Source organism: Silurus aristotelis (genome assembly GCF_946808225.1).
Source record: "Silurus aristotelis genome assembly, chromosome: 20".
Taxonomy (NCBI): Eukaryota; Metazoa; Chordata; class Actinopteri; order Siluriformes; family Siluridae; genus Silurus; species Silurus aristotelis.
In genome coordinates, this window is record NC_139593.1 from 10,269,649 (window position 1) to 10,295,662 (window position 26,014).

The 26,014-nt window shown below is 37.6% G+C and overlaps 1 protein-coding gene across 5 annotated transcripts in view; it reads right to left on the reverse strand.

Annotated features, from left to right (window-relative positions):
• Positions 1–4,201: 4,201 nt before the first annotated feature.
• pnpla6 (patatin-like phospholipase domain containing 6) overlaps positions 4,202–26,014 on the reverse strand; it is a 34,811-nt gene continuing 12,998 nt past the window's right edge. For 2 of the 5 annotated variants that reach the window (XM_083523044.1, XM_083523045.1), the window contains exons 15-36: positions 25,478–25,555; positions 24,112–24,317; positions 23,260–23,391; positions 23,051–23,174; positions 22,349–22,462; positions 22,194–22,269; positions 21,918–22,067; positions 21,385–21,448; positions 20,997–21,165; positions 20,737–20,919; positions 20,442–20,560; positions 20,126–20,282; positions 19,840–19,956; positions 18,732–18,801; positions 15,213–15,329; positions 10,895–11,011; positions 9,563–9,711; positions 8,823–8,975; positions 7,729–7,845; positions 7,373–7,460; positions 7,103–7,248; positions 4,202–6,521 (exon numbers count right to left, since the gene is read on the reverse strand). In XM_083523044.1, coding sequence (XP_083379170.1) covers positions 6,444–6,521; positions 7,103–7,248; positions 7,373–7,460; positions 7,729–7,845; positions 8,823–8,975; positions 9,563–9,711; positions 10,895–11,011; positions 15,213–15,329; positions 18,732–18,801; positions 19,840–19,956; positions 20,126–20,282; positions 20,442–20,560; positions 20,737–20,919; positions 20,997–21,165; positions 21,385–21,448; positions 21,918–22,067; positions 22,194–22,269; positions 22,349–22,462; positions 23,051–23,174; positions 23,260–23,391; positions 24,112–24,317; positions 25,478–25,555 — 2,724 coding nt within the window. In that variant the 3' untranslated portion in view covers positions 4,202–6,443. Of the gene's footprint in view, positions 6,522–7,102; positions 7,249–7,372; positions 7,461–7,728; positions 7,846–8,822; positions 8,976–9,562; positions 9,712–10,502; positions 11,012–15,212; positions 15,330–18,731; positions 18,802–19,839; positions 19,957–20,125; positions 20,283–20,441; positions 20,561–20,736; positions 20,920–20,996; positions 21,166–21,384; positions 21,449–21,917; positions 22,068–22,193; positions 22,270–22,348; positions 22,463–23,050; positions 23,175–23,259; positions 23,392–24,111; positions 24,318–25,477; positions 25,556–26,014 lie in introns of those variants that run through there. The other 3 variants (XM_083523046.1, XM_083523047.1, XM_083523048.1) reach the window with 3 other exon arrangements.

The window sequence follows — 26,014 nt, forward strand, 5'->3', positions numbered from 1 at the left end:
GAAGCTGCATCCTAAAGCATATTAAGGCCGGCGCATTGTACTCGCTAAATTTCAAGTGTGGACAAAAGAGAGAACAGCCTCATCCACGTTTACATTTCCACACGCTTTACTACATCCAGTTCACTGAGTGCGTTCACATGCATACTAATAATCCGAATATTTACACCATCTCAGCCTTCGCTGTGTTCAAGTGCTTGTGTTCAGATTCACTTGATGTGTTTTTGTTACAGCGCATTTTAAATTGCATTAGATACATTTCAAGAAACTTCCCAGCAGGATCACGAGTAATCTGATCGTTTAATACCTGTATAACCATGATGTCATTTTTGACTTTTTTTTTTATATTTGAATCTGATCAAGAAGGAGTTTTTTTTTTTATATATTCAAGCTTCATAATCTCATGCCTGAGCCACACTAGAGAATGGTTTGGCTCCGATTTAGAAACCCTTCAAATTGACTGGATCCTTCACATTATCCATGGAAGACCAATAAGATGATCTTTTTAATCTGTACTGTTGGATTTGATCTGAAATAACACAATAAAATTCTCTGAAATCGGCTCGTGAAAGATCAGGATGATCAGGCAGTTAAGGCTGAGCTGAGCGCTGCTGTGGGTGCAGGTTTTCATTCCAACCAATTAAGAGCCATAACTAATATTCATTGAAAATGATGAGAATTAAACAGGTAGAATTTGGTGTGGACTTGGTTGGTTGGATTTAAAACTTACACACACACACACACACACACACACAACGGCCCTTTGAGGAAAAGATTGAACACCACTGGCTTACACCATAATGATAGTGATCAGTGTTTGTGCCAGATGTCCGATTTAGAATAGAATGTCTGGGGTCTCAAATTATTGAGTAATTTACCGTAAACATCAAACACTCCCAAATCTCAATTTAGCTCTCAGATGACTCGATATAACAAAAAAAAGATGCATCAAACATATAAACTTTTTTTTTTTTTTTTACCGTATGCGTTATGTAAAAGAAATGATGGCGTTAGTAAATTTAGTTTGACTAGCTATTTTACTGTATTAACTAAAAAACCCTGAAATTTGATCTATTTTATGTCGTGTTCATCTTCCAAAAGCTTGTTTCCAGCGAAAATGACCTCAGTAGTTCGAGTCCAGTGTTCGGGCCCGGATCTACACGCTTTGCTGTTGAAAGATATTTCTCGCAACAATACCGAAAGACCTCTGCCTACTGACCGACTCGTAGAGAAGGAAGTTATCCCATGAAATACGATCAGATTATTTTGTGCATGTCAATTCACTCAGAACGAACGTATTTTTTATTTTTTATGTATTATGCTCTCTCTTACTCTGTACCGTTATTACACACACATCTGAGGAAAGCTCGACGTGTTACTGTTCCGATTTTCCAACTGTACCTCTTGTTTTTTTTTTGCTGACATTTTTATTCATGTACTGTCACGATTATTTAATTTGTAATAATTTTTTTCTGTGTGTGTGTTTTCATTTGTGATGCGCAGCAGTACATGACAGTGGAATGAGAAGCAGAGATCACAGCAGTGTAGCTGCTTCAATAGCATTAGTGTGTGTGTGTGTGTGTGTATGTGTGTGGCCTGCTCTCCTCCAGCGCTGTACGACGGGACTTTTTACCCCCCTGTATGTAATTAAACCAAATATTCACTATGCAGTCACTCAGTCAGCTCGTTCAAGCCCTAAACCTCCCCCCCCCCCCCACACACACACACATCCCCCGATGGTAAGACCTCCGTTCTTTGCTTTTGTTGCCTTCAGTTAAAGGAGAGAATTAAAGATGAAACGTGTTCCTTCTTTTCTGTTTGATTTGATACGTGTGAATGAGCTGACTTATTTAAGGATTGTATTGGGGTGGGAAAGGGGGCGGGGCTTTTGTGGGCAGGTGTACATGAAAAGGGGCGGGGTTTCCACCTGGAATCAGTGTGTCCAATGCTGTAAAGTGTATCAATTGCATGTTATCTCAGATGTAACTGCCATTGATTTGACTTATTAATGGGGCTGGGTGGGAAGGGGGCATAAAACTATCTTTATTTATGATTTTTACATATTATATATATATAAATATAAAAGTATATATTCTGTACCTTTTTTTTTTTTATGTGTTTTTAAGAAAAAGACACACTTTTTGCCTTGATTTTTTGTATTTTGTTTAAATCTTTTTGCAATATGACATTTTTACTTGGATTATCGCTTGATTTCAGGATGTCATCATCGTCTTTGTCGTTTTTGTTTGTCGGCTTCTGATCGTCCTCACGATCAATTTCCTGCTTGATGTTTTTTTTTTTGTGCGCGAGTGCGGGACGTGTCGGGTTTGAGTTTTGCATGATTTAGAAAACCAAAATGTTTCTCACGGTTGCTTGTTGTAGGGTGAATATCTTCAGGGGTGAATCCCGCACCAAATTAGTCAGACATTATTACGATCAGGTCGAAGGTGTGTCTCTTTCTTTCTGAAGCCAAGCGACTCGTTCCTCACCTGTTGTTGGTATTTTTGTTTTTATTCCCCCCCCCCCCCCCTTCCTGTACATTTTTTTCCCCTTCCTTTCTGGACAATGATGTTAACCCATGTGTTGTACTTTTCTCCGGTCATTATTCAGTTCCTTCACGCTGTATAGAGTTAAATGTCACCTTTTCCGAGCTGCTGTTGCTTTCAGACTAATGGAATGTATCATTTTAATATCAACCCTTTTCCATCGGAATTCCGACTCAGACTCTGTTTCACTCCGCGGTCTTCAGTAGGACGTGCCAGTGATCATCACAAACCTGTATGCTTTATGGTTACACCCATAAAACCCTTTTTCTTTTGTGCCAACAGCTGTAATTAGGCCGCTTCATAAATCTGCTTCAGGAAAGTGCGAGAGTCATCTGTCTAATGGCATTTAGTTTGGTTTCAACTAATAAACATGCTGTAGTAAGTCATAACAAACTGATATTTCACACAGCCCTGTTTATAGAACAAGGACCCCATTACAGCATTATTTATGCCTTTGTGTTTTTTTTTTTTTTTTTCCTCTCTTCCCATTTATATCCCTTCTAGACTCATTTCATCACTATTTCAAATGAATTCAATGCCATTATATTGTGAATACCTCAGGATTTTTTTTGAGAAAAAAAAAAAACCATTTAAGAACTTAGACAAAATAAATCCAAAAAAACGTACAAAACTGTCGTTGTGTTTTTATTGATTTTTCCACTCTTCAAAAATCAAACCATACGGTTTTGTTTCTGTGTACAATGCGTCCGAGTCTTTTTGTTTTGAAAATGAAAACGTTTATAACCTTTCACTCAATTTAAAATATTTTTTTATTCAATTTTTATAGTTTCTTGCCATCTTTGAATTATTCGCATTCATACTCGAACAATTTGTGTTTAAAAAAATAAAAAATCAGTGGCTTCATACATTCTGGCTTTTTGCTCTGAAAAAGTTTCTACGGATCACTACATGCTTTTCAGAAGCACCTAGAAAGGGACAGTAAATAAGAAACTGAAGCATGTCGGCTTCTTACCTTATGCTGTGCACAAAATCCCCACACACTCAACAACTCCAAACATCCCTGCTTTCTGTTCTAATGGATCTCTGAATATGTTGCTCCAGTTTGCATTATATCATTAATCATTTGTGCAAATGGCTCCAGAATGAAAACTTATTTCTTTAAATAATGTTAGATGTTAGATTGAAAATATTCAGTATTTTAGGACAGGAATTTTGTTACTTAACTTACTGATTACTAAGTGTATATATAAAAATTTAATATTTAGATAGATTTATTATTTTATTTATTACATTTAGAAATATAGAAATTTAATAACGTCTTTTTTTCTTTTTTTGTGAAACTATAAAAAAATCTTTTGTTAAATGTTTGATATTAAATAAAAAAAAACGAAAAGTTTTTTAACTGCAAATTATAAAAAGCAAATGTGCACAACCAAGGACCCAGCTGCTGATTTTCTGTAATCTTTTCTGTAAAATCCTGACCATAACTTGAAATAACGTACCTTGAGATCATTTTGACAACTAAAAGAAATGAACAGTTGCACAGGACCGAACTGAAACAAATTATTTTTTTCGTAGCACATCGTATACACCGAAATAAAGCACATTCCCAACACATTGTATTTAAAATGTGATTTTTATGCTCATCTCCTTTAAAAAACCTGGTTGTTTAGTAGTGAGAACAACGATGTAGACAGTTTTGCATTAATAAGGATTTATTTTTTAGCAAGTTTCCGGGTATTTTCCCCAAGTCATCCATTCCATCAGTTTTAATGCAAAACAGTTTAAATTAATAAATTATGTTCTTAGTGCAAAATGCTAAAGCAATCTACATACAGAAATGATAATCTATCATTGTAGAATTACTTCACTGCAGCCATTTCTTTTTGTTTCAAAGAGAAAAATTGAAATCAGTAGTATGTAAAAAAAAAAAATTATAATTTTGCATCTGGAATTGTTAGAGCATTTTTTTTTGTGCATGAATATCAGTATGCAATAATTCTAAAGAAATGTTCATGGACACAAAAGCATCCCAACTTCCCCCTTTTACACCTTTGGTACACCATTACACACACAATGGGTACAAATAATCCCTCAACACTCCCTACATTTCACTTCACACACAGGTTCTTGCATTTAATAGTTTTTTTCTACTTGTTAAAAAAAAAGTATTTTGAGGTCCATCTTGTAAATTGTAATTTAGTGCCCATGTGACTCGTAGAAACGATCTAAGACTCGCCTGACTGCTGGAAGATCCACAAACATTTTCATATCATCTAATAAATAACTGCAGGGATTAGGTCCAGTTTTCACTTTAACTCTTGATAGAGACAAAAGGCAAGACACTACAGGTTTAAAAAAAAATTGCATAATTTGAATTTGAAGAAAGTATGGCAGTGAAAGTATTGTGACGCCTCACTTTTCCAGCCACATGTGGTTCTTCCCCAAACTGTTACTGGAAATGCGGTAACATCAAATTGTCCCTTTACTTAAACTAGGAGACCCAAACCTGTTCCAGTATGACAATGTGTCTGTGCACAGAGCCACTTACCAGAAGATATGCTTTACATGGTTTGGAGAGGAAGATCCTGAGTGGGCTGCTGTAGAGCTCTGATCTCAACCCTATTGAACCCAGTAGCTGAATTTACTAACACCCTTGTGGCTGAATGAACACAAACCTCCACAAGCACACACTAAAAAAAATATATTATATATATTATATATATTATATTCAGGTGTCTTTGCCATACAGTGTGTGTGTGTGTGTGTGTGTGTATATATAAATATATATATATGTATATATCACATACTTGACTGTGATATGTTGTCATTTTAACTATTTAAGCTATTTGTTATAATAACCAGTGCTCAAATTGAGTCAAATCTTATTGGGGGGGTCCTCATTTATTTTTTACTAAAAATAATCTTGGGGTCCTCCTTAAGTCCCTAAATCTATTTCTCCCCAAATTGAGCACTGATAATAATCCTGTTCACCTGTAGGGTTTTGCCTTTTCTATCATTAGTTAGCGTTAGACACCGTAAACTTCAGGCTTAATAACCTGTAATAAAGATATTACGTTTAAATGTTCGCTGAATCCTGCACTTATTAATGTTTCGAAAAGTTCATGACTAAACGTAAGTTAACACACGAGAGGGTACGTTTTTACCTCAGTGCTTCAGACGTTACGTTGTTGATAAACGACGAATTAAAGATTTCTTAACGTTTATTTTTACCATGGCCGTTAGTGGGTTTTTGATTGTAAAAATAAAGTTATAGGTTGAAGTGTTAATATAATTCTAAATAAATCTTAAATCATTAATGTCATGTTTAGGGAAACTTAATTTTTCACCAATGGCACCTTTCTAGGTTAACACAGCACCCTACTGTATATTCCTTTTTGTTCCTCGCTACTCCACATCTACATTTCTAATCCTTCTATCCTCTGTAAACTAGTGGGGCTCTAGCAGCATTTTGAATATTTCTTACCTCTGTGAACTCATCACAAACTCACACTCACACATTCACACCTGTCCAGACACTTCCTGTTCTTCGGACACGTTTAGTCTTCAAAGCAGGACACACACGTCACACAATCGCACAGTTTATACTGGCCGTTAATCAGAGCTTGTCTCTATGGGAGAAAAGAAAAAACTCCAAAAATACGCTGGGAGAGATAGTTAGAGCCCTAACTCAACTCCCATGATGCTCACGGTGATACTTTTCTTTTCTACTTTATTGGTTTTTCCACCACACTCTCACAGGAGCGCAAGCCACGGTCTCTTCGCTCGGATTGGCTTCGGTGGCATCGCTGTATATTTGAGCAGTTTCCTTTGGTTGTCCGTCTTCCTCCTTGACTCCTGTCATTCAGTCGGATGTGGAGGGACGCTGCTATTTTTCAGTCCCCAGAAAAGGGTGACAGGACGCCAGGTCACGTCCAATCAGCAATCGGAAAGTTCAGAGCATGTGTTTGACTCACTGGGGTGCTTCCTCCGCTGACGGATTGATTTCTCTTCATCCTATACATGCATACATACATACAGGTTATTCTCAATTAATAAATAAACATATTACAAAAATAATAAATAAAAAGCCAAACTATCATGTTCTTTAAATGCATCTTGTTTTAGATAACTTCGATTAATCCAGGGATCTCCAACCAGGGTTTTTCCCTTTTTTTTTAAATGACGACTTCTGCCTATGCAATTTTCCATATATGTTTTAGTCACAGTTTATTTCTATAAATCAATAAATTAAGCTTGCACTGATTTTGCAGGTTTTATTTTGCAAGCATTATAGTTTTGTAAGATTTTCATTACACACACACATATATATATATATATATATATATATATATATATATATAAAATGTATAATTAAATAATATGTATACTAGTTATATGATAGTAATATGACACGTAAATGTGTTTAGTAACGTGTGGGATAGCTCTGCCCGTGGAAAAATAGTCTTTAGTGTAACTGGTTTTTGGTACAAAAAAGGCTGGGGTCCACTGGGTTAAACTAAACTTATATTTACATTTTTATTCAAATTACGGTCTTTTACAACTTTGATAGTTTTTGCGTGTGCGTGAAAACTCACAGAGTGAAAAATATCATTTGGTCCCCAGTCTCCGGGTGAGTGATCCTCAGGGTCGTCAGCTTCATCCTCCTCCTCCTCACCTTCCTCTTCTCTAACCGTGTCCATCCCGTCCTCCTCATACTCCGTCAATCCGTCGGACTCCTCAGCTACACACACAGGACCATTATAAATAACTCTGCTGATAAGCGCTGATTACAAACTAATTACAGTGAGTTTTACTCATAACATGGTTATCTGATATACAACATGTTGAATTTAATACTAGTTTACCATCAGCAGCCATGTAGCTCTGCACAGGCTCAATTCTGGACACGATCTCAGCCAGATCAGTGAAGTCGGCACCGGGACATGTGTAGCTCTGCAACTCAACCAGAAACAAGAACACATTAAAGAACACGGTTAGCACTATCCCCATGGCTGCACTATACCAGGCTTCATGTGTGTCAGAGAAACTAACTGGTTGCCATAGTAATGTTTATATAGTCCAGACTCTGAATAAAATCGTTGCACGTGTGAACATACTGTAATTGCAGGGAAACCCGTTACAGAGCGCTGGTGCAGAACGAGTTCTTCCTCTCAAACATGATGACTGATTTTGCATCATTAACTGATTTGTTGGTACTTACGTCTGTCTTCTTGCTGTCGGTGTAGTCTGCCGAGCGATGATCCTTCAGCATGTTCTCAATGATGTCACCACGTGCCCAGCCAGTTAACAGCAGCTTCCCGTGTTGGTAGCCCACGTCCTGCGCATGAACAGCGTATCTAAGCATGAGCTATAAAACTCTGTGTGTATTCTAATCGTGGATCGTCGCCTGAAATAATCTCGTTCTGACATTATCTTATTATCTGCGGAAATGGAAGAAAAGGTTGCAGAGCTACAAAATCAAACAGTTTGGCAAACATTAGACTCCAGTGAGAAACTAGAGAAGAACACCTGACTGACTCTGACTCGGCCCATTGCTAATTTTGGAGTAAGAAAAATAACATCTGTGGCAGCAGTTCGCTAGTGGGTTCGTGCAGATGTGAGGAGGAAGACGTGGAGGTCTGGAAGTGAGACGCTGAGGAGAAAGGCATCCCGAACCGCTTGTGTGTATTTCTTCCAGCACGGAACCAGTAAAATTCGTTACACTATTAATTGTGAATATCATATTTGTCTGAGCAAGTCATACATAGGTCTTTATGAAACTTAACTCTCACAGGCATTTGTGGTTTGCAGACACCTGATCATCATACCCATATGTGCATGGTGAACATTACACTTCAGATTTACTTCTCCGATTCCGGTTATAATCAGCTCCACTCTTTTGGAAAGTTTCCCAATAGACTGCTGTGGGTATTTGGGCTCATTCACACACAGGAGAATTAATGATATTGAATAAAGAGGACTGGCTAAGGAGGTGTTCCATGTTCTTCTCAATGATGTTGATGTTGGGGTTGAGGTTAGAGCTCTTCAAGACCACAAAGTTATTTCACTCTAGCTTTGACAAACAATGTGTTTCTGGATCTTGTGTTGTGCTAAAACACATTTGGAACCTGTTAGTATAACACATTACAAATACCATTCACTGGAACTAAGACTTTCTAGACAATTCTGTCCAAATTAGCCGGAACAAAATGTGGGTGTGACGGTCAGATGGTCATATCCTTTCGGGCCGTACAGCGTACACGCAATATCAAGAGTGGAGGCTGGTAAAATACAGTCTCTGAAAGAAACTCTCACATAGATCTCGTCAAATTTCCCGAAGTCCATTGTCTTAAAGCGGTCGATGGGAGGCCGGATATACTCGCAGTAGCCACTCTTTTTGACCAACTCCAGCTGCCGGACACACGACACATACGCCAGTCGGGACTGGATCTCAGCCATGTCGGGTACCTAACAGAAGAGATGAATACTGCTGTTAATCTCGTTAAAATTGCACACAAACATACAAGGATACAGTTTAGATAGTTTTCTATGGCTCTCATAAAACATATACACCGATCAGGCATAACATTATAACAACATTAGGACAGGTGAAGTGAGTAACACTGATTGATTGATTGATTGATTGATTGATTGATGATAGATAGATAGATAGATAGATAGATAGATAGATAGATAGATAGATAGATAGATAGATAGATAGATAGATGGATAGATGGATAGATGGATCCATCTACCAGAAGTGCAGATAGTAGCAATTGTGAGTCGGATTTATTAGGCAACAAGTTGTCCTCAAATTTCATGTGTTAGAAGCAGGAAAAATGCTCAAGCGTAAGGATTCGAGCGAGTTTGACGAAGGGGTAAATTGTGATGGTTAGATGACTGGGTCAGAGCATCTCCAAAACTGCAGCTCTTGTGGGCTGTTCACAGTCTGCAGTGCTCAGTATCTATCAAAAGTGCGTTAAGAAGTCATGCTTTAATATCTACTGAATTTTGCACTTTTTAGCATGAGAGTTTCTCCATATCTTCCTCCTCACCTTAACTTTCTCTGCCCACGGGTTGATCCGTTTCCAAAGCAACCACCAGCCGGACAAGCTGTCGCCATAGTTACACAGGTCGGTTTCATCCTGGCTGCCCACATCAATAGCGATGACCGTTTTGGCTCCCATATTGCGAGCAATGTCAGCTGTAGGTCGTTACATTCACACACACGCAAACGTATCCAAAGGGGCGGCAGGAAAAAGCAAACTTTGTGATTATTATTTTGTGACAAAAGTGCAGCTTTGACCTTCTCATTCACACATGTAACCACCACCAGAAAGCTGCACACACACCACTGGTTTATATGCTTAATTACATTTGATGTCAATTTCAAAAAGAGATTTTGGTTAATGCAGCTTACTTATGAGTGTTTGGGCCTGATAGACAAAAGACTGGGACTGAGCAAGAACCTGTTAAAGGCTCAGTTCAGAACTGGGACTAGAGCTGTGAGGATTGTCACAAAGAAGAGGATTATTATTAAAGATGGATTTAGATTACAGATTATCAAGTTTCAATCGGATTTAAATCCAACCTGGTTGTATTGTCCTTCTCATTTTATAAGATTTGGTAAAGTCCAAATAAATCTCCAGATTAAGAGATGAAACACTGAACTTAAATGTGTTTACTCAGTCCTAATCTTCCCACTCAACGAATCTGTCATGGCCAATGTTAAATAAAAACATCTACATTTAAATTTCCACACACAACATTCAACTTTTTTTTATGTGGTAACATTTAATTCTGTCTGGTGGAGAATGCATTTTATCGTAATAATTGTAATTTGATGTATCAATTAAACCCAATCAAAAACCAGTCAGAAAGATTGACATTGGCATGTTAATTATGTTGTATGTTAAGAGATCTTTGGAGATTTGCTCTAAATAATTTTATTAGCAAATAATTTTGAAAGGCCGTCATACATTTGGCCAGAGTTACTTTTTTTTTTTTACCTCCAAAAATGACGAGTTTAACAAATATTTCTGGCAATCTCAGACAGAAACAAGAAAAATTAATTGCACTCATGCACATGTACACAGACACACAGACACAGACACAGACACACACACACACACACACACACACTACTTACCCACAACCAGACATGAACCAAATTTCCCGAAACCATGAAATAACCAATAAGTCACAATAAAGCCAATTTGAATTTGAAGCTCTCTTTAACAGTTCAGGTTATTTTAAAACTATAAAGGTTTTGCGGGAAAATGGGCCCAGTTGTTTTACAACCCACAACTCATTGGATCAGCAGACCGCCCCATGTCTTTCCAGTGGCCTGGCTAATAGATGTCATCCCTGCACGAGGCTCTACTTGCCTGGTAGGTTGTTGATGTAGCCGCCGTCCATGAGCAGGTTGCCATCTTTGGGGTCGCAAAGGGGCGGCAGGTACCCGGAGAGGGTCATGCTCGCCCGCACATAGCGCCACAGAGAGCCTGCCACACGGGGGGAGGGAGGGAGTAATATATCCTCTTAATAAATTCGGAATAACCACTAACGTCTATGGAAACGTTCAAGAAACGTTGCCAGTGGCAGAGGTTAGCGATGCGCAGCCCAGCAGGGGGAAGGCGCAACGATGGGCACCCCGTGGATGGTGTGTGGGAGACATTGGCAATAACACCTCATGGATTTATGTGTGATTTCTGAGGTTGTGTTAGCAGTTAGACAGACTTAAAAACACAGACTTCTCTGCCTTACATAATAAACAAAACTGTTGGGTTTTTTATTACGTATTTGTAAAGATTTATATAGATATAAGCAGGTGCTTCATATATGAATATACATTTTCTTAGATTTTGTCAGCAAAACATATGTTAATGTTCGACTGAAGCTGTTCAGCTCACAAACAGGTGATAACCAGACACATTTCATAATAGACTTTTTAAGTTATATTTACAAATGTATACATTTGTTTTCACAATCTGACAGGAATTCCAAAGTAATTTTGTGAAAGATGTTTTTCATTGCAATTTAAAGTCATTAGCTACTAGGCAATTACCTCAGATTTTTGAGTAAATATTTGAGATATAATTATAAATGTTTGTACTCTTTACTTCTAATGCTAATCAATAGCTACAGTAAATAAACGTGTCAGAATATTTACATTTCTGACACGATTTTAAGATCATATCCATAAATGTTCATAATTTAACCCTAACCCTTTCTATGCTAGCAAGCTAGCTAAAACATGCTAAGAGGTCATTCACTCAGAGGTCATTTTACATCTCTTTTAATGCTGCTGAAAGGTTTTGCTGATAACTATCAGGGAGGCTAACATTAGCCTATGCTTTTAACAGACGTTTCTCACATATAGTCATAAAAATTATACTAGCCATTGGCAATGTTGGACAGCTTCCAAAGTTAGCTAACCTCATAAATGTTTGTATCCCTACTGCTTACACAAGCCAGCTAAATATGAACAAACCTAAAAGGATTTCTGAGGAAATTTCTAAATCATATTCATAATTTTAGTTCAGCTTAGCTAAAATAAGCTGACTTGACTTGATTTAGGATTTCTGAGGGAAATATTTAGATATACCACAGCGTTCAGTTTGGACAGATCAGTTGTGGATTACTATTAAAAACTGAAATAACATTACCAAAGAGTAATAAATAGTAGGGCCATAATTAAGTAACGATTAATTCGATTACAAAAATTCATCAAGGCAAATTGTTTGGCCTCGATGCTTTGTTTAGTCAATTTAAATACACACAGAGCACTGTTTCCCATTATTACTAAAACCCCACCAGCTAAACTCTGGAGTGCTCTGGACTGGGAACACAGAAGACGCTGCAGAATGAGAAAAATGAGAAACGGGGAGAAAACTGCAAGCGGCGAAAAGAGGTTTCATATGGAAGTCCATTTAAATAAAAAGTTTGATAATTCCAAGTTATTTTTTTCCTCAGAATTCTGACTTTTTTCTCTCTTTTTTTTTTTTTTGCTAATCAGGCAGCCTCACCCGCTCTGTATTGCAAGAAAACTTTACACATTGAATAAGCTACATTCAATACAATCGCGTGGTATCAAACTTAGGTTCTGATCCCTGGAGAGAATTAACAATCCATTCTGAAGGAGACGGAACAGGACAGATGAAGCAGAGGAGCCTCGTTCACACACCACAGCTTCAAACTACATGGTTACTGGTGGATGCACCAGAAATGTTTACGAGAAATAAAGTCAGAATTGCGAGGAATAAAGTCAGAATTATAAGGAATGAAGTCAGAATTGCGAGAAAAAAAATTGGAATTACTAGAAAGAAAAGTCGGATTTAGGCAACCTTTTTTCTTTATGTGGTGGAAACGCGCTTCCATAGGATTCAGGCCAAAGAAAAAAACAAAGTTTCCAAAGTTTAAGATAATTTCAAACTAAACAATTAAGAAAACACCATACAGTGTTTACCCTATGTTTTTTTTGAGTAATCAAATTTGTTTTTTTTTTTATGTATATTTTTGTATTTACATTTTGATGTAATGTGGCAATCGAATGCACTAAATAGGTTTAGTTTTCACAGATATTCTTGTTTGCAATTTCAGAAATAAAAATTTACATAAAAAAAAAAAAAGGAAAAGTTACTTGTTCATTTTTTTACTCTTGTATATTTAGTATTGTGCTTTAATAAAGATAAATAATAAACAGCAACAGCTCTAACAAATAGTAATAAAGAAGAATAAAACAATAATCAGCTTTCATCAGCTTTTCATTTCTATTTAACAGCTTTCTCTTTGGTGCTGTATTCCACTTTATTAATAAATTAATAAATGTAAAATCTAGACAGCAAGAAAATATTTCCTCTAACTACAATCATTTTGATGACTAAGGGCCTAATGGCAACTAACTGAAGAGTAAATATTAATTTCTTATATGAGGTCTGCATATATCTGTATTTATATTTATACAGGTTTATATTTTTATTTAGTATCTATTAAGACAGTGCTTTGTATCTGCACACAAATATTCCAGCAGAGAGATTTGAGAGCCAGGGTTTTACAGTCAGTCTCAGTGAACATGTGAGATTCAGCCAGTCAGTCTCAACCTGCAGTTCTGAGCTCGACCAGCAGAGCGCAGGAGAGCCGTGGTAGCAACATGGTTTGGAAGGAAAGATGGGGCACCATAGAGAAAGAGAATTACAGAGACAGGTTGGATCTGATCACAGAGTGAATATAAAGAGAAAACATGCATCATGTGACAGAGCCATAAATGACGAGGTGTGAACTGCATCTGTTAAGTAGCCATACATTTTTAAACATGTATTTTTCTGCTGTGGATGGTCCAAAGTGTATTATGTAATAACTAAATGCCCACATGGTTACAGCATCATAGCAAACTCAACCAAACCAGACAGTTGCACAAGACAAACATAAGCTTACGCCGACGACGCATACGGCGGAAGCTGCAAGAGAAACAGAAGTAGATGCTTCCAAGCAAAGAAAGCAAAAGCATCTACGTTCTTATTGGCAAACAAAAGCGAGTAACAAATAAAACAGCAACCAGGGTTTTCCGCTGACTCAGCTAATGTGATATTAATGACCTGTCGTTTTATACACTATGAGAAATCCAAATTAAGTCTCCAAACCACATTGCCACACTACTCTCACATATAACTTATGCAAAGTACAATGTTTAAAAAATGGTCCAAACATGCCTAATTCTATTTGTCTAAAAGTCAAAGTCAAAAACTTTTAAACTAACCCAAGACAATTATTTCTATATGGTTGATTAATTTCTTGACTTAAGCAACATTTGTCAGCGTCATTTGTTCACATATCAGAAATTTTCAACAAAATTTGTTACCATCTGTAAATATGCTAATTGGAAACACCCCAGACTTAAAACACTTGTGATTGGCCCTTATGTTTTAAGACAAAACATTTTTATGAACTTTGACCAGTGTGTCAAAAGTGTGTACACTTACATTAATTATAACATAAGATATTTGATCATGTCTACGGTGACTTTGGACATCTTCAGCTAAGAGCATTTCAAGAATGTGAAAAAGCACATGTTCAGCAAATTGGCTAAACTCAAATGCACTGAAAGCTAGCTTTGATTGAAGCTTGTTACAATAACAAAAGAAAGTGCAAAGCTTGCAGGTTAGGTGTTATGCATGCAAAAATACCATGTATAGTGGTGTCTCTGGTAAATAATAAACTACATTTACCTTTTATAGTGCAAATTTGGGCAGGATTATGCATTTCTTACTTTTGTAAAATTCTGAGGGTTACTAAATAGATTAGTTTTTTCATATATTTAGTATTAAAGGAATGACTTGACAAGAAATTGCAATGAATGAAAGCTTACGATCATCACATTTTTTTGTCGCATGGTCATGAGGGCATTTGTTATAACCTTTGATTTAACATTTCTTTGAAAACCACAGATTATTAAAACACTAGTATCACAGTCACTCGCTTTCTCTCATGTTGGACGCTGTAATCTTTCCTTCCAAGCCATGAGTTCCCAATGTCCACCTGGTCAATACTAAGTTAGTACCATAAAACTAAGGACTGGTGAGTGAGCGGTCGCCATAGAGGTTGTGGGTTGTTGTTGTTGTTTTTTTTTGGTGGGGTTTCTTGTCTAAAGGGTTCTGGTTTCAGGGTGGAAGGTGGTGGTGGTGAGGGGGGGTTATTATCGCTGACCTGGGACATTGTTTACATAGCAACCATCCACGAGGAGGTGGCCATCCTTGGGGTCGCAGAGAGGAGGTAAATATGGGGTGTAGGAGGCACTGGCTCTAACATAGCGCCACACACAGCCTGGCAAAAATGAAGATGGAGAGGGAATCAAAACCATTTGAGAGAGCGAGAGAGAGAGAGAGAGAGAGAGAGAGAGAGAGAGAGGGAGGGAGAGAGAGAGAGAGAGAGAGAGAGAGAGAGAGAGAGGGAGGGAGGGAGGGAGGGAGGGAGGGAGAGAGAGAGAGCGAGAGAGAGAGAGAGAGAGAGAGAGGGAGGGAGAGAGAGAGAGAGAGAGAGAGAGAGAGAGAGGGAGGGAGGGAGAGAGAGGGAGGGAGAGAGAGAGAGAGAGAGAGAGAGAGAGAGGGAGGGAGGGAGGGAGGGAGGGAGAGAGAGAGAGAGAGGGAGGGAGGGAGGGAGTGGGGGAGGGAGAGAGAGAGACCATAATAAAAAGAGAATATGAAGAGTGAAGCAGAGAGGTACAAAGATAAGGACAAACATGCAATGAAATACAGGGGAAATGAGATAACAAATGTAGGTAAATATTGAGTAATATAAGTGATAAAACATCGAAATAAAAAATAAAAAAAAAATTATAGACAGGCCATAGGTAAATAAATGAGAAAGAAATGAACAAAAATGATTCCTATAATTTACTTCTAAACGCTGAAATTTTAACAGCAATTACAAATAAAAATTTATATCTTAACAATGGAGTACATCGCATGTTAGAATGCAGGATTTCATTGTTACAGTTGATTATCAAGTCAAGTCAAGCAAAAGAAAGAAAGAAAGAAAGAAAGAAAGAAAGAAAGAAAGAAAGAAAGAAAGAAAGAAAGAGGAAGTAAAGGGAGAGAGAATCTGAGAGAAATAATCAAAGCCTATTGCGCTTATTGAACACAATATAAAAAAAAACACAGTAATGTTTATAATTAAAGGATGTGTGATTACCCAGTATTTTGACATGTTGACTCTGAGAAAAGACTCAACACTGTTAGAGATCAAACTACTTTTAACCATAGAATTGATCCTTATTGTGTTACCAACATGGTCTTTGTATTTGAAAATACCCAAACCTGTTCCAGCATAACAAAGCTAGCTCTCTGAAGATATGCTTTACATGGGATGGAGTGAAAGATCTTGAGTGGTCTGCTAAAGAGTTCTGACCTCAAACATACTAAACACCTTTGGGATGAACTGGAACGCTGACTACACCCACACCTCCTCACCCTACATGAGTACCTGACTTTACTATTGCCCTTGTGGCTGAATGATCACAAATCTCAACTGTCATGCTCCAAAATCTAATGTAACATCTTCCCAGAAAAGTGGAGGCTATTATGTGGTTACAGTAAAACCCTATTGTACGAGCAACTAATAGTACGAGTAAACGGAGATACGAGCGACCTTACTCGCAAAATTTTACCATATTTTGCGAGCAAATTTCGAAGGCACGAGCAAACCCACGCTGCCGGTTAGTGTTATATTTTTATTTCACTAGAAATCTTGAAAAATGTCTCAAGAAAATCAGTGATGGTGCTGTGAAAATAGAATTACCATTGAAACCAAGAAAGAAATAGTCGAAAAGTATGAGCGTGGTGTGAGTCTCACACTCGCAATCAACCACTATCACATGGGTAAGTGTTAAATTATGTTTACCGTACGGTAATTTGCGGCATATTTGTTTGTTAAAATAGGCTACAAATTCTTTTTAAGTGCAGAAATAAGCGATCACATGAGGTCTTGGAACTGATTTAATCGCTTTTACATTCATTCTTATGGGGAAATTAGTTTGAACGTATGAGCAAATGGACCTAGGAGCAATTTTTTGAAGAACGAATTATGCTCATCCAACGGGGGTTTTACTGTATTATAACAGGGGGCTAAATGTGGAATGGTATGTTCAAAAAGCACATACCAATCTTATGATTGGGTATCCACAAACTTATAGTCCATACAGTGTATTTACTATATAACTCTATGTATAGCTGTAGACTTTGCTCTTCTATTATAAATGGGTTTTGATTTAAAAAATGTTTTTTCTTTTCCATAACATCACGCAATTAAAACATGTCTTCATTTAAAGCTACTGGATTTTAATTTTAAATATATATCTTTAATTAAAGCTCCTCCTTAGAATTGGTCACAGAATTTTATAAGTGTATTGACACAACAGGTCAAAGTAAAAGAATGAAACCAAAGAAAGAAACCAACGGACATAACCTGGATGATGACCGTGGCCTGATAACAATCATATCCAACTTGATCCAAGCTGCAAGGTCAAAACTGTACTGCAGAGACAGTTCACAAAATGTGAGAACCTTCAACATTAAATCTATCTGTCAGAGGTCATCTCTTGGGATTAGTGCTTTGTGAGTGAAGCTATAATATCAGACTAGGGCTATAAAAGAAGGTCCAAAAGTGATGCATGATGAGTGATGCACTAATGGTAACTCTACCTAATAATGGCTAGCTAACAGATATGACAATGCACCTCAATGAACAGATGATAATGGATTATAAAAGTGAATGAAAAATGCATATGTATAGTGCTGGAAATATAAGGATGGATTGAAATGGCAAAAAATGTGAAGACAACAAAATCATGTAGAAGGCAAATAAGGACAGAAGAGAGTAAAGAGGAGACAGAAAGACAAGTTTTGGGTTTGTATTAGTGCCAAGCATGCCATGCATGCCCCAGAACTCAGAGCGGAAACACTAGTACGACTGAGTGAGCATGTGCAATCCCCAAATCCGCTGTGCCATTGCATACAGCTAAAAAAAAATCCCATTTATACAGGATTTTTAACACCTTTAATCCTCTCTGATTAACAGTCTATTAATCGAACTAACAATATTTTGTACATTAACGTTACATAATATTGGCAAAAAGTTGAATATGTTTGCTACTGGTTTTGGGAATATAGCAGCAGCCCATCGCCCCAAGATTATAAAGCAGTTAGTAGGTAGAATCAAGGCAGTCGATGCATTTATATTTCAGTAAAAAGGTGAGGATGATAAGCATGACAGAATGATCATTGTCCAGTGTAATAAGAGCACATCTAATATCTTTAATTAGAACTTTTAAAGGCTATTAATACAGTCAAAATGCATGCAACCTTTCCTGTCTTAATATTGAACTAAAGGTTTGTAAGGCATTGTTGTAACTGTACATGACATTTTTTAGGAAACAACAAGATCATTATTACTATTGATTCAAACAGATTGTTTAGTATTAGACAGTTACTGCTGTACAATCAGTTAATTACTGGAATAAAGTGTTAAACGTCATTCTTTAATATTAGTTTCTCGTGTGAAATGCGGCATTATGAAAATATTGATTGTATCTCTCAGAAAATGTGTTCAGGTAATACTAAACCTTGTGGCATTTCATGTTCTGTTTAGACCCTTTTTTGTATAATACTGCTAACACAATGCTACAACAAGATTGATATACGAAACAGAAAGCCTTGAGTCTCAACTCACCGTCTTTATGTACCCGCATTGAAGATGCTGTGATGTCAGTGGTTACGTTGAAATAAGGCAGCCACAAGTCCTGCAAATTCAAATAATGCATGAGTATGAAATGCACAGACACAAAAGAAAAAATGACAACAACTTTAAATAAATAAATGAAAAAACTTGTAATTAATTATAATTATAAAGCATGGCTCTGACAGACCTATTAAGTGCAAGATAAATGACATGTTTATAATAATGTATGTGCCTTTATACATTATTGCGACTCATTTACAGGTATGTTTTAGAGGTTTTTGTCCTTTTGTACTACTGGGATCTTTGTTTTTTGTAATTTTTCTGTAACATGACTTAATGTATACATTTTCTTTAAAAGAATGAAAAATAGAGAGGGTGCATCTAAAGACGTCCTGTACAATTAAGTGCCTCCAGCTTTGTGGTAACAGTTAGGAAAATAACCAAAAATAGCAGGAAAGGTCAGGTGACCTAATAATTTGGCAATATATATATATATTCGGGGGAGTGGTGGCTCCAGCGGTTAAGGCGCTGGGTTGCCGATCGGAAGGTCTGGGGTTCAAGCCCCGGTATCGCCAAGCTGCCACTCTTGGGCCCTTGAGCAAGGCCCTTAACCCTCTATGCTCCGGGGGTCCCTTACGAGGGAAATATCAAGGTCCGTGACGTCGGAGTGACGTGGGGCCGCCTTCCCGTGGGCTCACCACCTGCAGGAGGGACCGTAAGGGACGGTGCTGTGAGGATTGGGCAGCAGTCGAAGGCGGGGGCCTGCTTAGACTGCTGCCCCCGCGACCCAAATTACGGATAAGCGGGAGAAAATGAAAAAAAAGATATATATATATATATATATATATATATATATATATATATATATATATATATATATATATATATATATATGCATGTAAATACAAAGTCATAAACAGATAATTTTGGCCACAAATTTACACGATGGAATCTGGTTAGCTAGTGTTTGCAAAACATTCTTCTTATTCAAAAGTTTGAACAGGATCGAATGTTGTGGGAAGCAACTTAAAATAAATCACACAAAGTAAATAAAAAGAAAGATCAGTCCAGCAAAAGATGCAGTTTTCCAGTGTCTCACCTCAACTTGCTTCTCTTCAAACACTTTGGAAATGCTGGTGTTGAAGGCGGAGCCAGAGAACATGGAAGTGATGGGATAGGTTAGATCCAGCACAGTTTTAAACACGGAGTTCATCGCCTGTTGATGCAGGAAACAAGTTAACAACGTTAACAAAAAACAACAAAAAAAATGCTTTCATGGGACATTATCTTATTCATTATCTCCTTAACTTTCACCAAAGTAGACACATTATTCACCCATTATTAATCTCCATTCCCCACTGTAACCTGAAAACCAGAGGTTATACCTTTGACCATTCTCTCGCTCGCTGTTTCACACGAACAGCGCTCCTCTCCTCTGCGTACAGTGCACTGATGAAAGAGCCAATAGACGTTCCGCCCACTAAATCAATAGGAATCCCTGCCTCCTCCATGGCTTTGATCACGCCCACATGTGAGCAGCCTCTGTGATAATAAACAGTTGTGATCAACAGTTTCAGAACAACAAAACTAGTGATTAGAAATGTCCAATAAACACGCAAATGGGTTTTACAATGAAGCTGCTCACACCTTAAAATGATCCATGTGGGATTACAGCAAGCTAATATTATTGTGAAAACTCACCTAGCTCCACCTCCTCCTAGTACAAGTGCAATGCTGTTTCCTGTTAGGACTCGAGCCAAACGGGAAAAATCACTGTGCCTGTCTGCTGTCTTCTCAAACACTTTCTCATACACCTCCCTCTGTGAAACATGCATACACACAAATATAAAATCCAGTTTTCCCAGCAGGACCACAGCAGAATATACAATTTAATCTAATGGATTTGATTTTGAAGACTACATTTACATGTCAATTGTTCCTGGTTATTTTCTGGTTACTGAAAATGATTAGTTATGATAATGCTAAAGCACGTTACCAGTCTGGTTGGGCTCCTGCGTGAAAAAACTCTACGCGGACACTTGAGATGGAGATGGCCAGAACACCAGCTACGCATGTTCAGCCACTCCACGGTCCTAGAAGGACCAGGGCCGTCTTCACGGTGCAGCAGGACCAGCTGCTTCAGAGCCCGCACTGCTGTGTTCTCCAACATCTGCTCCAGCTGCATCAGCATCACATTAGGATGTAAGAACACTTGATGTGCACACCAACCTAGTGTCTATGTAGAAATGTGGTCACCTGGCCAAGACTAGGCTCCTGGTCTCCAAGGCCAACGATAAGGATGCAGTCTGCCTGTCTGATGCAGCGCTGTGTCCAGGGAGTCATACTGTTGTCTGTTTGATACAAAACTATACGATTGATGTCCTCCTGTTGGGCCAACCAGCCCGATAACCTGTACTCATAAATGCTGGGAAAGAGACAGACAGAGATCCAGATAAAGAAAACTACAATGTCTTAAATCTGTCTTAAAATCTTTTATACAATTGTGTTATTGAATCCTTACTTCTGATTAGTCAGAAGGTGTGGATTATTATTCTATAACAACAGCTTTTATAGCTTTGATCTCACTTCTTTTACTTTGATTTATTATTTCTCAACAACTTACCTTACCAACAACTTAACTCACCTATCTAAAGCAGAAGCTCCAAGTCGTTCTCTGATAATGTCACTCGTCAGCAGCAAAGTGGGTCCTAAAACAAACAAACGGAAAAAATGCTTCATTTAATCAAGGTCCAATGTTTAAGCAATAATCTTTATTTAAATACAAAAGGCCATAATTCCCCCAAAAAGCGATGAAAAATCGACTTGTCAAAATGTGTATTTCATTAGAATGTATTTTTACATGACCTATAAAAAACCTACACTTTTTGCGTGTCTGTCAATTTCACAAAGTAATCATTCTTAATATGCACAAACAATTAATGCAATCCTTATTCATTATAAAGATTAATACTGCTTTTTAAACCTGAAGTAATATGCTTAATAACATTGATTGAAAATCCAAAGGCTTGAGCAAATATAGTCATGAAAACTGCTTCAAATTCATGTCCTGTACTTGATTATCCTACTACAGGAAAGGTATAAGGTAAGTAAGTAAGTAAGTAAGTAAGTATTATTATATTAATGCTAATAAGCATTCGGAAGTGAAGCAGTTTGTACCTATGGCACTAAGAGCATGACTGAGTTCCAAGTTAAAGGCATTGATTGGCATTTCATCGCAAACAGGAAGTACAGCCACAGTGGAGAGGTTGCTGGCTGGATTGGTGACATCAGGGCTCGATGCCATGGCGGGCAAACCCAGAGCTGAACCTGCAGAAATATAGGATTCACAGAAATATAATGCAATATTTTTGATAAGATAATACGATTGTTGATTTGAATCTATTTACTAGTGGAAGTATTCAGGGGATTGAATGATGAAGGTGTGTATTCAACCTGAGAAAGGTCCACGAGGCTGCTGAAGGTTTCCTAAAATTTTCTGGCTCAACAAATGGATCAGCCGAGTAACAACCTACATACACGTATAAATATATTAATCCATTTATATTCCATCAGCGATAATATTTATATGTAAAGTGTGTGCGCTATACCTGGGGATAACGTCTCTTAATGTTGTTCAATGTTCCTTCTGGAAGTTTTACCAGTTCAGTGTCTCGGACCGCATGAACCGTCGTCGCCCGCGGCTGCCTGGTCAAAGCCTCGACCTGAAAATCAGATGGAAAGAAGCAGAAAAAACAAGAAAATCCAAATTATTGTTTCTCTTTATATTCTTAGACTTCTGTCTCTTAAGATGATTATTCGTTATACTGTATACTGTTCAAATTTTGGTTGAATTCTAGAACCTTTCCTTCTTCATGCACAATCATACAACGAATACTGATACGAATGACAAAGCAACAATTAAAGAAAATTACTACCTTCTGCAAACATCATATCAATACAGTTTGCATTGAAGACATCTTTTACAATTGTTTTTTTACAATTGCCTATTGGTGGCTTATAGTCGAGAGCCACAGCATTGATCTCTGAGATTTTTAAAACAGTTGGATACTGCAAGGACTTCAGTCACAATGGCATTAAACTGACCACCAGCAAGGACATTACAATATGCATTCGAAGACAGCCAATCATAAACAGAAAACGTTTTTATGATGCAGGTTTTATAATTCATAAGTGCAGTATGCGCACCCATAACTGCTTATAACTAGAAAATAATAATAAGAGGTCATGCAAAACTTTTTAATGTCAAATGCAAGATAATTGTAGGAGGTAAGCTATTAAAATGAACGTACCACTCCGATGAGATCTCCTCTACCGTACTCCCCTACCAGCTCCTTCTTTCCATTTGCCTTCCGGATAACAGAACGCAGGCGGCCGTTCAGCACGATGTAGGTGCAATCTGACTGATCGTCCTGCCTAAAGAAAAAGCAAGCACATGCTATGTAAAAAATACAGCTCAGCTTAAATGCAGGATGTGTTTTTATACTCAGTATTGAAGTACCTGTAGAGAGCACGTCCAGCCTCCACAGCCATCCAATCAATGGCAAAGTCCATCTGCCTTACAAAAGGAGACATGCGGATGGCCACGGTATGAGCTGCACTCAGGACCACACTGGGCTGCTCCCTCATGATCCTGCACAGAGACATCAACAACTAACAAGCCCATTTAACACACATACTTATGCTAAGAAAGTGCTATAACTGGTCTTTTTAAATCTGTTATGCACAACGAATTCTAGGCCATAATAACTCTTGAACAGCGTTCAAAGCATCCAGGTTTTAAATCGGGGACCGAATCACAATCGGTAGCCTTGAGTTCCATCATCTTGATTGGCTTGGGTTATCCAATACAAGTAGAATAAATAAAAAATAATATAGAAATAAAATATTTTGCTTTTTTTTCACATTTTTTTAAATTCCTTTAGGAAAAGGTATAATAATTTAAACAAAGCCGGGTTTAATCTAAAACACACTCACTGAAGGGCATCTAGGTGAAGGTGAATATATATTATGCAAGGAATGAGAAAACACAGTGCGATTTTATAGAAAAATGATAAACATCAGCTCAGTCATAATGATAATTTTCCATTTTCTTATACCACATCTATTTAGCAATGTTAAACATTTCAAAACTGATAGACGACACATGATTCTTTTACATCCATTTGTAATAACTGTATGTATAAAGCTGTAGAAAATCTATGAAAAATGCTAATTCTGCATATTATTTATGTTATAGTAGGATGCTTCCATCCCACCATCCTACATCCAGAAAACACTCCTGTGTCATAATTAAAAAAATTGTTACAAAGCTCTGACACTGGGGACTCGCATTGTAACGTATATAACTCACTCATAGAAATCCGATTTGGAGATCCTGAGGAAGGTGCAGTCGCGGAGGGCACGGACGGTGAAGATGAGCAGCTCTCCGGTCAACACGGCCAGCTGACCCACCATCTCACCTGGCTGCGTCACAAACAGGCACACGTCCTCCTGCTTGTCGATCATACGCTGATACACGTGCAGGCAGCCGGACAACACGAAATGTAGACTCACGTCCTGACAGAAAGGAAAATAAGACACTCATTCATAACTTCATTCTTTCTTTCCACAACAACGTATCCTGGAAAGCAGTGCTTGGACTGTTAAGATGTGGCAAGGCTTTAGAGAACACATACTGTATATCACAGTGCAATAAGCATAACTCTTCTTTAAATGACTACTGTAATTTCCGGACTATTAAGTACAACCAAAAATAAGCCGCACCGACTGAATTTTTAAAAGATTTTTATTTTGAACATAAATAAGCTGCACCTGTCTATAAGCTGCTGTCTACACTGAAACTAATGAACTTTACACAGGCTTTAACAAAAGACAGTGTCCGTTACACGGCTTGTATCTTAACAGTAGCCTACCAAGAATGTCATTGTTCACTGTCTTCCTCCTTCCTTTCACAACAATTTCTCTCGGGAGTTTATCTTTTGGCATCATCGTGCGTTTAAAAATCACCATCGGTGAAGTTTTTCTCCCGATGCCGTGCAGCTCAGAACACAGGGGAAGTGCGTGTTTTCATGCCCGGTTGTTTTCAGCGTGACGAATGATTCGCATTTCCTGTAGACAGTCCGAGGGAGCGGCAGGTCAAACATCAGAGGAACATCATCCATATTTATGATGTGGTGCGGCCCGATTCAGTGGGAGAGCATCAGATTTAATATAAAGAGTTTCATTGGTTCACCTGAACCCGTTCTGCAATTTCATTGGTCTAATGTTATGGGGCTCAGTTTTTTTGGCTTGAAGTTTGTGAAACCAGGAAAAACACAGGAAAAATCCATAAATTAGCCAAATCATTGTTTTAGCCGCGGGGTTCAAAACAAGGGGGAAAAGTAGCGGTTTATAGTCCGGAAAATACGGTATTTTCGTGGATTCTCCTACAGGCTGTTAAAATCAATAGACAATAGCTTTGTAAATTTGTATAAAATTACATTGTAAAATAAAATTTTTATTTGATTGAAAAATAATTATTATTTACAATCTGTGCACCGATACATTCATGGTAATAACAGGGAGAAACATTTACATCCTCTTCTGATTCATGTCACACGTGATCAATAACACACAAAAGTAACACAACACGTTCAAAGTTTTAAGGCTACAAAAATGCATGAGAGAAGGATGAAGGATGGAGAGAAAGATGGAAAGATATGAAGAAGTAGGCATACCTGGTCTCCCTGCCTGGCTAAAATAGTGCCTGCTTTGGCATGATGCAAGGTCACACGTCCGTTCAACAAAGCAGGGTCCTGATAAACGACACGAAAGAATTAGGGATGAAGAAATGAGTGGGGGTGCAGAGTATAGCAGTAGTCAAATATGAAATCGAGCAACAAAACAAATAAATGTGTAGGTGTGCTGATCCTGTCGTGGCATGTCCCCAATATCAAAAAAGTTCAAAAACTGTGTAATAGACTTTAAAAAAAACACAGTCAAGCAGTTCCAGTTCCAAGTACTAAAAATCATAGCCTGTGCATGATCTTTTTATCGCTAACACTCGATTAATGCCCATTTCTCTATTTTACCAATATCTTTCAATCAAACTAGTGACTTGGTTCTTTCCTACTTTGTAACATAACAGTTGTGTGAGCTGTAACACCAGTTATAACACTTAGTACATGTGCAAAGAAATCTGAATACTGTGATTTAATATAAAATTATACAGTAAATTAAATGATCAAAAAACAAAAAATAAAGCAATTAACATT